The sequence below is a fragment of the Dromiciops gliroides genome, chromosome 3 (genome assembly GCF_019393635.1).
Source record: "Dromiciops gliroides isolate mDroGli1 chromosome 3, mDroGli1.pri, whole genome shotgun sequence".
Classification (NCBI taxonomy): domain Eukaryota; kingdom Metazoa; phylum Chordata; class Mammalia; order Microbiotheria; family Microbiotheriidae; genus Dromiciops; species Dromiciops gliroides.
Window position 1 is genome coordinate 37,088,909 of NC_057863.1, and position 14,952 is coordinate 37,103,860.

At 38.0% G+C, this 14,952-nt stretch overlaps 1 protein-coding gene across 1 annotated transcript in view; it reads left to right on the forward strand.

The window, feature by feature from the left end:
- Window positions 1-14,952, forward strand: part of NAALADL2 (N-acetylated alpha-linked acidic dipeptidase like 2) — a 1,062,489-nt gene that overhangs the window by 699,177 nt on the left and 348,360 nt on the right. The window contains exon 9 of the mRNA XM_043995545.1: window positions 3,218-3,337. Coding sequence (XP_043851480.1) covers window positions 3,218-3,337 — 120 coding nt within the window. The remainder of the gene's footprint in view (window positions 1-3,217; window positions 3,338-14,952) is intronic.

Here is a 14,952-nt window from a genome sequence, read left to right on the forward strand (position 1 = left end):
CTGGCGTGCATTGCCTCCAAATCTTCATCTGTTGAAATCCTTCTGTTCCTTAAAGGACCAATGAAGTGTTACTTTCTCCAAGAAATCTTCCTTGGATAAGAGGACTCTGAGAACAGGGAACAGGTCATTTTTTTTTTATTTTTATGTAACTAATGCCTGTCCCTTCTGTTTTAGAATAGACCTATGATTTCACTGGCATAGGAAACTCCTGGGGAGGAGATTCATCTACCCAGGCAGATCATTACCTTTTCTACCACTTATAGTGTGAGAGGGTTATTTGGGGGCACTGAGAGGTAAAGAGATTTAAACAAAGTCACACAGCTAGTGTATGAGAGGCAGGATTTGAACCCAGGCCTTTGGGTCAATATGGCTCTCCCTTTATTCACTATATCACAATGACCTTGCACTTAGCAGTCGCCTAATAAATTGTGGTAGAATAGAATGAGGGAAAGGAAGCTCACTTGATCAAAATCCTATGGCATATTATGAACATAACCAGGAATAGAACCCAGAGAATCCAATTCCCAACCCAGTGTTCTGTCTGTAACCCCCTACTATGTTCCCGATTTCCTCACTTGTAAAACGAAATGGTGAGGGGCGGCTAGGTGGTTGGGGCGGCTAGGTGGTGCAGTGGATAAAGCACTGGCCCTGGATTCAGGAGTACTGAGTTCAAATCCGGCCTCAGACACTTGACACTTATTAGCTGTGTGACCCCAGGCAAGTCACTTAATCCCCATTGCCCGGCAAAAACAAACAAACAAACAAACAAACAAAAACAAAAAACATAATGGTCAGACTAGAAGATTGTTATAGCTTCTTCCACTTCTAAGACTTATATCTTTTGATAATAGATATCTAAATGTTTTTTATTGTTTCAGTCTTTCAATCATCATGGCCCTATTTGGGGTTTTCTTGCCAAAAATACTAGAGTGTTTGCATTTCTTTTTTGGAGTCATTTTACTGATGAGGAAACTGAGGCAAACGGGGTTAAGTGGTTTGCCTAGGATCACATAACTAGTTGTATCTGAGACTTAGATAGCTAAATATCTGAATACTAATAAAGGCACTATCTATCATCTTTCTATTGATCTAGCGACCCTATCATCTCAAAGCATGTTTATATTTTCAGCTGTTGTTTATCAGGATAACCAAGTTCTAGCTAAATTCCTATGCCCAAAGCACTTCATGCTGGGGATGGATCTTTTTTTTTATTCTTCACTCCATCTCCCCATCCTAGTTTGCTTTCTCTGATCACCCATCATCCCTGGAGCAGAGGATGCCATATAACTGTGTTAACTTGTCATCTCTTACTGGTTTTTTTTTTCTACTTAGACAAAAATCCCTTGAAACTCAAAGCTATCATTAAAGAGATTAGGAACTAATGATCAATAAACTTGAAAGCAAGATTTAGAGTAATTCAGATACCAGTGGGTTGTCTAAATTTATGTCTAAGTTCTAGAGTAGAAATCTCATTACTCAATATCTTCACTAGAACTACTTTCCTTCTTCCTCATTAGTAGACGTAACTAATAAATCCCTGATAAGCTTATCTACCTTACCCAGGGAAGTATGTTACCATCTTCATGCTATTGACTAGTCTGTTAGTCTTGGCTCAGCTCCTAGTAGAAGACTTTGAACATAGTAAGTGCTCAATAAATGCCTTCTGAATTTAGTTTTGGCAGAAGTGTGGAAAATGGATTAGAGAGAAGAAAGATCAGGGCCTGACATTGTCTAAAAAAATCTCTACTCTAGAGGTAGCATAGATCATCACAAATTCCATCCAAAAAAAATGATTATTTATTCAAGATAGGTGAGAGTTCATTGTGCTTTCAAATAGTAGATTGTGAGGGAAAAGTGATTACTGTTGGGGCAGCTAGGTGGCGCAGTGGATAGAGCACCGGCCCTGGAGTCAGGAGTACCTGAGTTCAAATCCGGCCTCAGACACTTAACACTTACTAGCTGTGTGACCCTGGGCAAGTCACTTAACCCCAATTGCCTCACTAAAAAAAAAAAAAAAAAAAAAAACCAAAAACAAAAAAAAGTGATTACTGTAGAAACAATTTCAGTACAGTTTATAGAGATGTCTTAAAATTTTAGGAGGGGGTTAGGTGGAAAATTAGTTATGGAAAAAATTTCCTTCAGGCCTTCATTGCCCATAGTGCAGAGACTTCTGCATACATGTCCTTCAACATTCTATTTCCATTGGTATCCACCATACACTAGGGGGCAAGGGGACCTTCCAATAACTGGAACAAAAAAATCTGATTGGTGGCCTCACTGAATGTTAAGATCACAAACCAGAAATTATCAGGCATTTTGAGTAATGGAGAGAGAGAGAGGAGGATTGAATGATATAATATCCTTTTTGCTCTGTCAAAAGAACTACTTCACACAGAGAAGAGCTCATTACTGCAAAAGGAAGAACATATTTTTGGAACCATTAAAGTGGTTTGTACCTATCACATCTCTACCTCAGTTATAATCCAACTAATGACTTCACTGAAGAAAAAGGTCTTTTCCATTCTGAATTTGAATTCTTGAATTAAAAATTCAAGTATATTTGTCTGACAATTGTGAAATATGGCTTCTCTTGGATGCAAGTTGAAGCATACTTCATAGAATGTAATAGAATCAGAAAATCATGAAATTTATCCAGTGCCTTCATTTTATACATAATGGAACTGGAATGTAGAGAAGGGAGATGACTTGACAAGGGTCTCATTGCTATGATGGAGTCAAATTCAATCATACCAGAACCCATATCACCTGAGCCCTGGTCCATTAAATTCCACTATCTTGCCTTAGAAATAGATTTTTTTTCTTTTTCCTTTTTTTGTGGGCCATTTTTACTCTATCAACATATATGTAATAAATATAAAATTCTGGTTTGTTGTAATGAAGAGTAAAGGTAAATTAGGTTGCTTCAATAGATTTTATGTAGATACTGTTTGTAAATAGGTTATAAATAGATATAAATGGAAATAACACTGGATTTGAAGTCAGAGGTCTTGTCATTTGAATCCTGGTTCTATCAATTACCATTTTGTGTGACCTTGGCCAAGCTAATTCATCTGTGTGGGTCTCAATTTCATCAAATTTAGAATGAATGGGCTGGTATAAACCAAAGTACATTTGGTCTCCAACCAAAACTTCAGAAAGAAAACCAGATTCAGTGTTCATCATCTATGTTAAAAATGGATACTTGTTTTGGTTGCAGGATTTCAAGAAAGTGCTTCAGAAAAATGTGGTAGCTTATGTCAGCCTTCATAACCCTGTAAGGGGTAACTCAAGCCTTCATCCTGTAGCATCTCCTTCTCTTCAACAACTAGTAGCAGAGGTAAGAGATCCTGTTTTATTACACATTTTTCACACAGGGTTTACCTTTTCCCCACTCCCATAATTCTCCCCTGGCACAGAGTCTGTTTTATATAAATAGAGAAAAAAATATTTTCATTGCACATTTGGTGTTGAGAGTGAACAGCTAATTTCCTTCAACGAAATATTTCAACCCTACTTTTAATGTATTTCAAAAACTGCTTAACATGCTGAAGAAAAGAGAAGGAAAATATTACCTGTTTCCTGTCTAAAATCTTATATTTCATGATTTCTCATGGAAGTTATTCATGTTGTCTTTTAATTTATTAATTTCATGCCTGTTTTACTGGTCTATCTCATATGTCTTAATGGAGTTCATATTTTTATTTAGATTATTTTTATGAGTTTAAAGTTATTTATCAATTGACATTTCAATTCTAATTTAAGAGGAGGTATCATCTTTCCCAGAATGAAAATAGTTATGGGTTCTGTGACCCTGGGACACAATCCTCCCAAAGAGGAAGGTGTAGTAAGGAATGACCTTTTGAAAATCCACCAAAGCTACAATATAGTATCATAGAAACCAAATGAGAGATGAAACAAATAATGAGCCAGTAAAATATTTTCTAGTTTAATAGTTTTCATCAGCGTTTTCATGTGTGATAGAATAAAAAAAGACATTTAAAAAGATGAAGTGGATAAATGTCTACATTTAGGACCAGTCAAACCCCAATATGGACGCCCTAAATTATGCCAATGTCTCTAAGTTGGTAAATTAATTTCTCCTGCTGTGTGGGCTGTGTCAGTTTCACTGACTTCCATTTACCTTCCTGGAGGCAAATGAGGAGAAGGCAGTCAGCTAAAGATGCTTCCCCTGAGGTTAAGACCAGCTTTAGGAAAATAAGGCCATTCTTTCAGGGAATTGTTCTTACTGTGCCCGTGAGTGAGCATAAAGAGAGGGGCTGATGACTCAAAATATAGAAGTTGTGGAGGATTGTAAGATTTAAGTGCTTTATATAGCTGGGGCTTACATAATTAATTTGAAGGTATCAGAATATTTCCTGCTGTGATCATTTAAAAAGACATTGATATATATTGTTCAAATGCCTGACTAAATGGATAATAAATTGTTTTAGAATTTGTAAGCTCCTTGATATTATTTTTGGAAAATGGCAGCATCCATTTGCTCCCCATTTTTCTGGAGGATAAAATATAAATTGCTTATCTTGGCATTCAAGGCCAATTAGAGTATGACCCCCTGACTAGCCTTTCAGGTCATTTTGTTCTACTCCTGTTTCAAGAGCTCTCCATTGCAGCCAAACTGAACTATGACTCTCTCCTCACCAACTCAGTGCTTCATCTTGTACCTTTTCAGAGAACTCCCATATCTAGAATGAAATCCTTCCTCATCTCAGCCTCACGTTCCTTAAAGGCCTATTTCAAATGGAGTCTCACCATGACATCTTCTCTGGTCCCATCAGTTGTTAATATTCTCCCTTTTCTCTTTCCAATTAACTTTGTTATATTTGCTTTTGTATATGTATTCTCACCACCCTTAAGCAGAATGTGTTTTCCTTCATTGCTTTGTATACTCCTTATTTGCCTGCCTAGAACAGTGTCTGGCACAAAGTAATCAATTAATTCATTAAACTATACCAGATCTTTAGTGTATAGTCCTGTACCTAGAATTGTGACCACCTTGCAGCAAATACTTAATGGGGGGATCCAGGATGGATTTGGTATAATCTCGCACCAAGGTTTCAGTTTATATTTATATCTATAAAAGTATTTCATTTTCTGATAGAACATGCGAAAGATACAATTCATAAACTGAGCCCAGTATTGAGAGGCAAAGCTACTTCTCTGATTCTAAACCCTGCTTTGGGGAGATACTTGAGTGTCCCTACTTATCTCAAGGAGTGCCACAAAATTCTTAAGTCTTGAGGCGTGCTAATATAAAACATAAAGATGTGCTGTATAGTTTTTAAGAGTGTGATAATTGTCAGAAAATAAAATAAACAATGAGTTCTGCAACTCCTCCAAGACTGCAGATCACTGATTTCTATGCGTAATGTCTATAAAATGGTCTGTTACAGTGTTAATGATTATTTAAAGCAAATTTGCTCAGTGAATTCCAGAAAGAAAATGGTAAATTCAGAAATAGACATGTTTTTTGTAATCCATAAATATATTTATATAAAACAAAGGTCATGAAAACCTTAAGGAAACAGAATATTGCAGATGTGTTGTATATATATATTCAAATGACACAACAGCTGTACTGTTTATGACATCTTATAGGAAGATGTGAAATTGGCTGAAGCTCCTTGCTCAGTCCATATGTATTTCCAGAGAAAAAAGAATCCAATGCAGCTTTGTCATTGATCCCTGTGGTTTGTCTCAATTTGTGTTTCTGTATGTATGGTACTTCTGTATTATTTGGTTCAAAGAGAAAATTGATCCCTCTACATGGCCCATTAATATTATGCTCAGGTTTGCTAACAGCCAGAAAACCATAGGTTAATCCCAGTATAAATAGCCTTTTAAGAGTGTGATACTGGCCATATCTCCTTGTAATAACGTTAGTATATTTCACGTTACTATTTTACTTTGGAGTGTTTTTTGTCACAACAGGATGGATAACCCAGTACTCTATGAATAGTGAATGTTAAAATATAATTGGGCAGTGAGCCTCTGGACTCTTTCTCCCAGAACAAAGCTATTTACATCTCCCCTTCTAGGTTCCAGGGTATACTTGAGGGGTTTGGGGCCATCTCTTCTCTAATGCTATTGTTTTGGGTCCCCATTCAGAGTGTTGTCCCAATTAACTTATTTGTGCCTCAGTTCCATGACTGATGAACACCAATGAGCTTTGACAAGTGGATATTTACTGAAGAGATAAAGTAAAGCCAAAAATACAGACATCCTCTGCTCCCCACTCCCCCAAGCCACTGGGGACACACTCCTCTTATGCCATATCAGACTCTGAGGGAAAGGGCTCAAAATTAACTCAATTTCTACTTAGATTCAGCCCACGAAGTTCAATTCTAAATGCAGTATGGTTGATGGATGGATGCTATTGCTCAGGTAGACAAGAGAGTCCCTTTGGATCATGCTTCTCACCAACTGGCTTTTGCCAAATACTGGCATGAACTCCAGCTCTTACACTCTGTGAGTCACTCTCCACACTTTTGAAGCTTGCGAAGTCATGGCTGCCTCCAATTCTTTCACCTAAAGTAGGAAAGAACATAAAGAGATATAAAATAGAGCCCCGTGCTTGTGAGTGATGGGGTAGTTTGGGAGGGAGAGCACTGGCAGTTGGGGTGGTCAAGAAAGGCTTTATGTATAAAATGGTACCTGAGCTACAAGAGAAGGGGGAAAATAGGCTGGATCACCCTCCCCTAAATGTGAAGTTCAGAAATGATCATTCATAGAAAATACAAAAATATGATACTTGGCCTCAACTCAGAGGGAGAGCTTGTTTCAAATCCTATCCTAACACTTATTGCCTGGGTGACCATGCGAAAAATTCACCTACCCTCTCTGAGTGTTGGTTTCCATGTGCATAAAATGAGGAAATACTTACTTCACAGGGTTACTCTGATGTTCCAATGAGATAATGCATGCTTAAGGTTTTATAAACTTTAAAAATATAAATGCCACTGATGGTGATGATAAAAATAGAATCATTTGGAATGTTCTGTGGAGAGACAGAGTTGAAATGGACCTCAGTGGCCATGTAGTCCATACTTCTGAACAAAAGGTATCCCCACAATACCATGACCAACAAGAGGTCATTCAGCCTCTGCTTGAACCCCAAACTCACCCCGTGTTGTCTATCCTTCTGATTGATTCACAAGCACATGCATGACACTTTTAAGAACACAAAGACAGTGAGATTCTACCTTCAAAGTCCACCAGTTTTCATCAGTAGTGCAGGGGAAGAAACTGTTCAGTAATGAATTATCTGTGAAAGCTACTCAGTTATTCTGCATTTTCATGGTTGACTGATCATGTTTCAGCCAATGGATGTTGCCTTCGAGTGCCCTGCCTCACTTTGAAAAACCAAAGCTACATATCAGAAAGTACATGAGGCTCAATCAGATAACTACATCAACACATAGAAATCTATTACCTTTCCACTTAGCATTGGGTCAGGTAGGGGCACTTGCGAATCATTTCACTGAGAAGTATGTCAAACAATGGAGGCTATGTGGTCAGTCAGCATACATTTATGGTGTGTCTGTAGTGCTCTGGTGAAGATAAGCCTAAGACAAAGTGTAACTCATGGCCCCTGATGCCAGTCACTTAGAATTACTGGGGTGGGGTGGTAGTGGAAGGCAGAGACTGGCTTTCTTTCTTCTCCTGTCCCTCCCTCCTCCCTCCTTGCATCCCTTCCTTCCTTCCTTATTTTCCTATGTTCTTTCCTTCCTTCCGCCTTCCTTCCTTTGTCCCTCCTTTCCTTCCTCCTGTCCTTCCTTCTTCTCTCCCTCCCTCCCTCCCTTCCTTCCTATTTGTTTTTTTTTCTGAACTTAAATACTACATAAAATGAACAATTCCATATACACTGTGAAAGAGAGAAAGAACATGAAGCTGCAAATTTCTGTTTTATTCAATGTGATTTTCAAAAATATTTCAACAATAAGTTTTAAAACTGTCCTACTTGCCTGTGCTTGTTTCTGATGTTCCTTCTGTTATCTTCCATGCATTTAAAAATGTTTCAGTGATTTTCTTTTCCTTTTTTTACCCTTTTTCTGATTATCTGCCTTATACCCTAAGTCCTACCAACAACACATGAACCTTTATGACAAACATTTGTAGCTAACAAAATGAATTCTGGTGGTGATCTTGTTGGAAAATGTGTGTCTTATTCTGCATCCTGAGTCAGGAAGTGGTTAGCATACTTTATCAATACTCTTCTGGAAGCTTGGTTGATCATTACCTTGAGCAGAGTTGTTATTGCATTACAAGGTTATTTGTCTTTACAATGATATTGTTATTGTATGAATTGTTCTCGTGGGTCTATCCATTTCATTCTTCAACAGTTCTTCTTTCCAGGTTTCTCAGGAACTGTGTTTAGTCATTTCTATAGTGCAGTAGTATTCCATTATACTCATATACCATAATTTGTTTGACAATTTCCAATCGATGGGTTTCCTTTTGGTTTCTAGTTCTTTGTCATTACAAAAAGAGATGCTATAATTTTTGGGGGTACAATTATGTCCTTTTTCACTTTTGATTTCTTTAGAGTATGAGACTATTGCTATAGCTTTGTCAAAGAATATACAAAAAATGGTGACTTTGGGGGCATAGTTCTAAATGGCTTTCCAAAATGACTAGATTAATTCATAGGTTCACCAACAATACATTAGTGTACCAGTTTTCCTTGAGTCTCTCCAATATTTGCCAGTTCCCTTTTTTGACTATCCCAATCTGATGGTTTTGTTTTCTTTTTTAAAACAATTGTTTATTTATTTTAAATATTCTTTTCTTTATAAATTTTGAGTTTGAAATTCTTTCTCCCTCCTATATCCCCACAAATGTACTGAGAAGCCAAGAAATATGATATTAATTATACATGTGAAATCATGCAAAACATATTTTCATATTAGCCATTTTTATTTATTGAAATGATCCAAAAACAATAAAATGGGTCTTTTTAATAGTATTTTATTTTTTCCCAATTATATGTCAAGAAAATTTTTAGCATTCATTTTTACAAGATTTTGAGTTCCAAATTTTTCCCCTCTAAAATTTACATGTTTATCATTTCTTATTGCATAATTAGATCCCATCACATTCATATACTACAGTTTGTTCAGTCATTCCCCAGCTGTAGGGCATCTGCTCACTTTCCAATATTTTCCCACCCCAAAAAGGGCTGCTATAAACATTTTTGCATGTGTAGATCCTTTTCCCTTTTTTATGATCTCTTTGGGATACAGCCTACTAGTAATATTCTCATACTGAAGGGTATGTGCAGTTTGGTTGCCCTTTAGGCATAGTTTCAAATTGCTCTTCAGAATGATTGCATCAGTTCACAACTCCACCAACAGTGCATTGGTGTCCCAATTTTCCCACATCTTCTCCAACATTTATCATTTCCCATTTTTGTCATATTAGCCAATCTGATATGTATGAGGTGGTAACTCAGAGTACTTTTAGTTCATTTCTCTAATCAAAAGTGTGTGTGTGTGTGTGTGTGTGTGTGTGTGTGTGTGTGTGTGTAGAGGGGGAGGGAGGAGAGAGAGAGAGAGAGAGAGAGAGAGAGAGAGAGAGAGAGAGAGAGAGAGAATAAATAAATACACATTTTTAAGTAGTTTTGGAAGGAAGAGAACTAGTAGTTAAAGGGATCAGAACAGAATTCATGTAGAAGGTGGTGTTTGAGCTGTCTTAAAGGACAGACAGATTTATAAGGTGAAGTGAAGAGGGAGGATAGTCCTAACATGGAGAATGGCCAGTGAAACTGTATAGAGATGGGAAATTCACTGTTATGTCTGAACGACATCATCAATGAGGCCAGTTTATAGGTAGTAAAGAATGCATATGTGGGAAGGAAGTGTTCTATAGTATATAAGTATTGTATAATCAGACTGAAAAGGTTAGTCTAAGGCTAGGCTATAAAGGAATTAAAATGCCAAATGGCATTTTTTTTTCTCCTAGAGGCTATAGGGATCCAAGCCATGTGTATGACAGAAATGTAAAACTTTTATGACATACAGAATAATAACCTGAAAATGCTACAGAAACACATGCACAGACATACATACAGGGCACACTGTCAGCTCTGAGATAGGTATGTCAGGCTCCCCTCAGTTAAAACCAGATGCGTTGAGTGGGTGGTCTAGTACACAAGGGGACACTATCACTGTCTTCAAGTATTTGAAAGCTTGCCACATGGAAAAGGGATTTGACTTGTTCTGCTTGATCCCAGAGAGCAGCTTAAGGAGCAGTGGTTGGGGGTGGGGTGGGGTGATTCATTTATCAGAAAAGATTTATTGTGGCCTCTGTATATGGAAAAACTTCCTAACAATGGATACTATACCAAAGTGATCGTGCCACCTCTAAAAGTAGGGGGTTCCTGCTCTAGCTGTATTGAATGGGGTCTGAATAACTGTTATAAAATACATTCTTGTTTGAGTACAAGTTCAATTGGCAGGCTTTGGGTGTCCATTTCCAACTCTGTTCCACCATCTTTCAACAGATTCCATCCATTCTGACATCCTCTTCCTTCAAAATCCAGCTTAGGAGCCAGCTTCTTCCTAATGAAGCCTCCTCCACACCCCCACCAATTTCTCTGGCTAGAAATGCTCCCTTCTTTCAAAAATCATTCATCTCTCTTGAATATGATTTATATACCTATCACACTGTCTAAATAGTATTATTAAAAGTTCTATGTGAGGGTGGCTAGGTGGCATAGTGGATAAAGCACTGGCCCTGGATTCAGGAGTACCTGAGTTCAAATCTGACCTCAGACACTTAACACTTACTAGCTGTGTGACCCTGGGCAAGTCACTTAACCCCCATTGCCTCACTAAAAAAAAAAAAAAGTTCTCTGTGCATGTCTTAGTCTTTTACAACATCTACCATAATGGACATAGTTGTTGCTTAAGCGCTTGTTGAAGTGAATCAGATGAATCAGAAATAGCCTTTCTATTGCTAGATTATATATGTACATTTATGCATGGAGGTACATGTTCTATCATCCCTTGGTCCACAGTTGTCTTTTAGATTTCAAGCAGTGTTATCCCTTTTAAGTATATGCATGTGTTGCTTCCAAATTTGAATAAAGGTTTTAGCCACTGGATCAACCCCGCATGTTCATCTTACAAGAAGGCCCATGTGGTCTATAGAAAACCAACCTGTGGGGGCAGCTAGGTGGCGCAGTGGATAGAGCGCCGGCCCTGGGTTCAAATCCGGCCTCAGACACTTGACACTTACTGGCTGTGTGACCCTGGGCAAGTCACTCAACCCTCATTGCCCAGCAAAAAAAAAAAAAAAAAAAAGAAAACCAACCTGTGATATGAATTGCTCATCTGTTGTCCTTTCATTGGGCTACATGAGCTGTCCTCTGCACGTGACTTTGTAGGCTACTAGCATTATGTTCGTGATCCATGTGAGGTGTTTTCTTAATTCTGGACATGATCCTGTAGGTTGATTTACACATTATCACATTTAGTCTTCTACTACTTTTGGTAGTCTCCATTTTTAAAAAGTGATCATCTTTATTCATAGGATTATAGATTTCCAGCTAAAAGTAACCTTAGTGTCCTCTGACTCCAACCTTCTCATTTTACAGATGAGGAAACTGAGGTACATAGAGGGGAAATGACTTGCCAATGATCACACAGCTGGTTTCTGAAGCAGGATGTGAACCCAGGTCTTCCTGATTCAAAGTTCAGAGTTTTATCCACTATACCATGCTATTTGGGGGGGGGGGGCGATACACAGAAGTGTATTGCTAAGTGACTTGCCCAGGGTCACACAGCTAGTATCAAGTGTCTGAGGCTGGATTTGAACTCAGGTCCTTCTGAATCCAGGGCCACTGCTCTATCCACTGCGCCACCTAGCTGTCCCTATACCATGCTATTATTTTTTTTGTTTTGTTTTGTTTTGTTTTGTTTTTAGTGAGGCAATTGGGGTTAAGTGACTTGCCCAGGGTCACACAGCTAGTAAGTGTGTGTTAAGTGTCTGAGGCTGGATTTGAACTCAGGTACTCCTGACTCCAGGGCCGGTGCTCTATCCACTGCTCCATCTAGCTGCCCCTCATGCTATTATTTTTAATAGAAGAGTTAACCAATAACTCTTTCCTTTTGGTTAGTTTTCTTTGCAGTATTTGAGATTGAAGATGTTTTCATTGTAAGAGCACTGGCCTTGGAGACAGGAGGATATGGATTCAAATTTTGCTTCCAAAATCTTCAGGTTGTGTGGCAAATTATGTCACCTCACTGAATCTCAATTTCTCCATCTGCAAAAAAGGGATAATGATAGCATCTACCTCACAGGGTTGCTATGAGTATGAAATAAGGTAATGTATATAAAGTGCTGTATAAATATTAACTATTATTATTATTATTATGACTGAATAGTTTGGAAGCTGCCTTTTTGTCCTTTCTCTACCATATACAATTTACATTATCTTTCTAAGAAACGATATACTTTTGTCACATAGGACCCAGGATGTTTTCTAGGTGAATGGTTTGTTCATTGCCCTTCTCCCCTCTGCTCTCCACTATTTCCAACTCTGCTCACAGTTTTCCTATTCGATTTGGCCTCCTTTTCGCCCCTTCCACTATTAGTCAATTGAAGTGGCCATTAAGACTCCAATAACCTGATTTAAAATGTTCCTTCAGACTAATACACTACCTTACTGAAAGCCTCATGTTTGAAGTTATGCTACTACTGGGCAGATTTATCCATCCCTTATGTTTACATGATTGTCTTTGTTTATTTTTTTTTTCCTGTTGTTTCTTTTGAAGCTAATTTGCTCCTAAAGCGCTGAACTGATCTCCCTAGTTCATTACTCTTTCAGGAGGGTTTTTGTTTCAGCATACATTAACAATTTGCAAATACTATTTGTTTTGAATCTTGTTATCAGGGGAAGGCAGCCCAATGCTGGATAAAACACAGAATTTATAGAAGGCAGCTGATTTAAATATTTGGATTATGCCGCCAAAGAGCAAGGCAAACATTCTGAGACCTTAACAAATTTAGTTTGAACTCATTTATCCAGCCACCATAATTACTGTACGCATTCATTAAAGAAGCATGTGGCTTGAGTTGCGTTGTATTTACAGTGTTTTGATTGGTATGTCGGACAGCAAACCTCCATGGGCCTCAGGAGGAAATGATGGTTTACCCAGCTGTGGTGGTGCGAGTAAATTGTCATTGGCCAACAGGTTGCCCGTTTACACATGATCTCATAATTACAGTTAGCTTCATTTTACCCATTATAGAAAAGCAAAACATTATAATCAATCATTTGCTATTTGTTTGTTGTTGTTTTCTTTAATGTAAATGATAGCTGATAGTTTGGTTACAATCTCCATCTAATGTCAGTTATTTGATTATTTACATGATCAGTACAATAACACTTCATTTCCATTGGGACATATTGTGTGTTGCTTCAGAGTATATGAATTTAAGCAGAACATTTTTATGCTTAAAAAGACTCAAATTTTTAAGGTGAAAAAATGCTAAATGCTAGGGCTTTTTTGAAACCATCTTGGGAAGTTTTAGTCAATGTAGTTAAAGAATGAAATGAACATAAGTACAAATTAACCTGACTTTGGGAAATCGCAATATAGATCCATAAATTTTGATTTATTTAGAAAAAAATAAATTAATGAGCTAGCTTTCCAAACACTTGCCTTATTTTCAAGACTCATAAGTAGATTTCTTTAGGTAGTTGGCATTCTAGATACAGTTCAGATAGTACTTGTATTTTGTAGGAAATAGCTTTCATTTCCCCCATCCCCATGACCCACTAAATTCCACTTGCAAATCAACAGTCTGTAAAGTTTCTTACTAGCAACTGCTTGGTTCTAATTTTTGCCTGTTATTGTATTACTCAGTGGGACCTCAGGCAAAATTATGTCTAAGTGCTGCCCCACAACAATAAACAGGTACCTCTTGCACCTCTGCGGTTATCTAAAAAGAAATGATAAGCAAGCAGAAGCCAGTTAGGGCTCCACTATTTTTTTTTTTTTTTAGTGAGTCAATTGGGGTTAAGTGACTTGCCCAGGGTCACACAGCTAGTAAGTGTTAAGTGTCTGAGGCCGGATTTGAACTCAGGTACTCCTGACTCCAAGGCCTGTGCTCTATCCACTGCGCCACCTAGCTGCCCCCGGGCTCCGCTCTTTCTAACCTTCATCAATAGTACACCTTTCCAATACTGTTTCTATGTTAACCATATTTCTACTTTCTCTATTTGCTATCCTTCCTCCTTGCTCCACAGCTTCTAAGTCCTAAGCAATTGCCAAAAACATTAGCACCAAGAAGTCATTGTCCTTGGGGCAGCTAGGTGGCACATTGGATAGAGCACCAGCCCTGGAGTCAGGAGGACCTGAGTTCAAATCTGGCCTCAGACACTTAACACTTACTAGCTGTGTGACCCTGGGCAAGTCACTTAACCCCAATTGCCTCAGCAAAAAAAAAGAAAGGAAGGAAGGAAGGAAGGAAGGAAGGAAGGAAGGAAGGAAGGAAGGAAGGAAGGAAGGAAGGAAGGAAGGAAGGAAGGAAGGAAGGAAGGAAGGAAGGAAGGAAGGGAGAGAGAGAGAGAGAGAGAGAGAGAGAGAGAGAGAGAGAGAGAGAGAGAGAGAGAGAGAGAGAGAGAGAGAAAGAAAGAAAGAAAGAAAGAAAGAAAGAAAGAAAGAAAGAAAGAAAGAAAGAAAGAAAGAGAGAAAGAAAGAGAGAAAGAAAGAAGGAAGGAAGGAAAAAGAAGTCATTGTCCTTGCTGGCCATGACCTTTCTGGTCTCCTCAGTTTCTGTGAAGTCTGAAATAGCCTCAGATCTACTATATTTTCTTCCCATCTGTCTGCCCTGCTCTCAAAAATAAGCTGTCATGGCATTATAGTTAAAAGGTAAATCTATTTTTATTTCATTTCAAAATTATTCGAGCTATTCTTAACTTTCTTT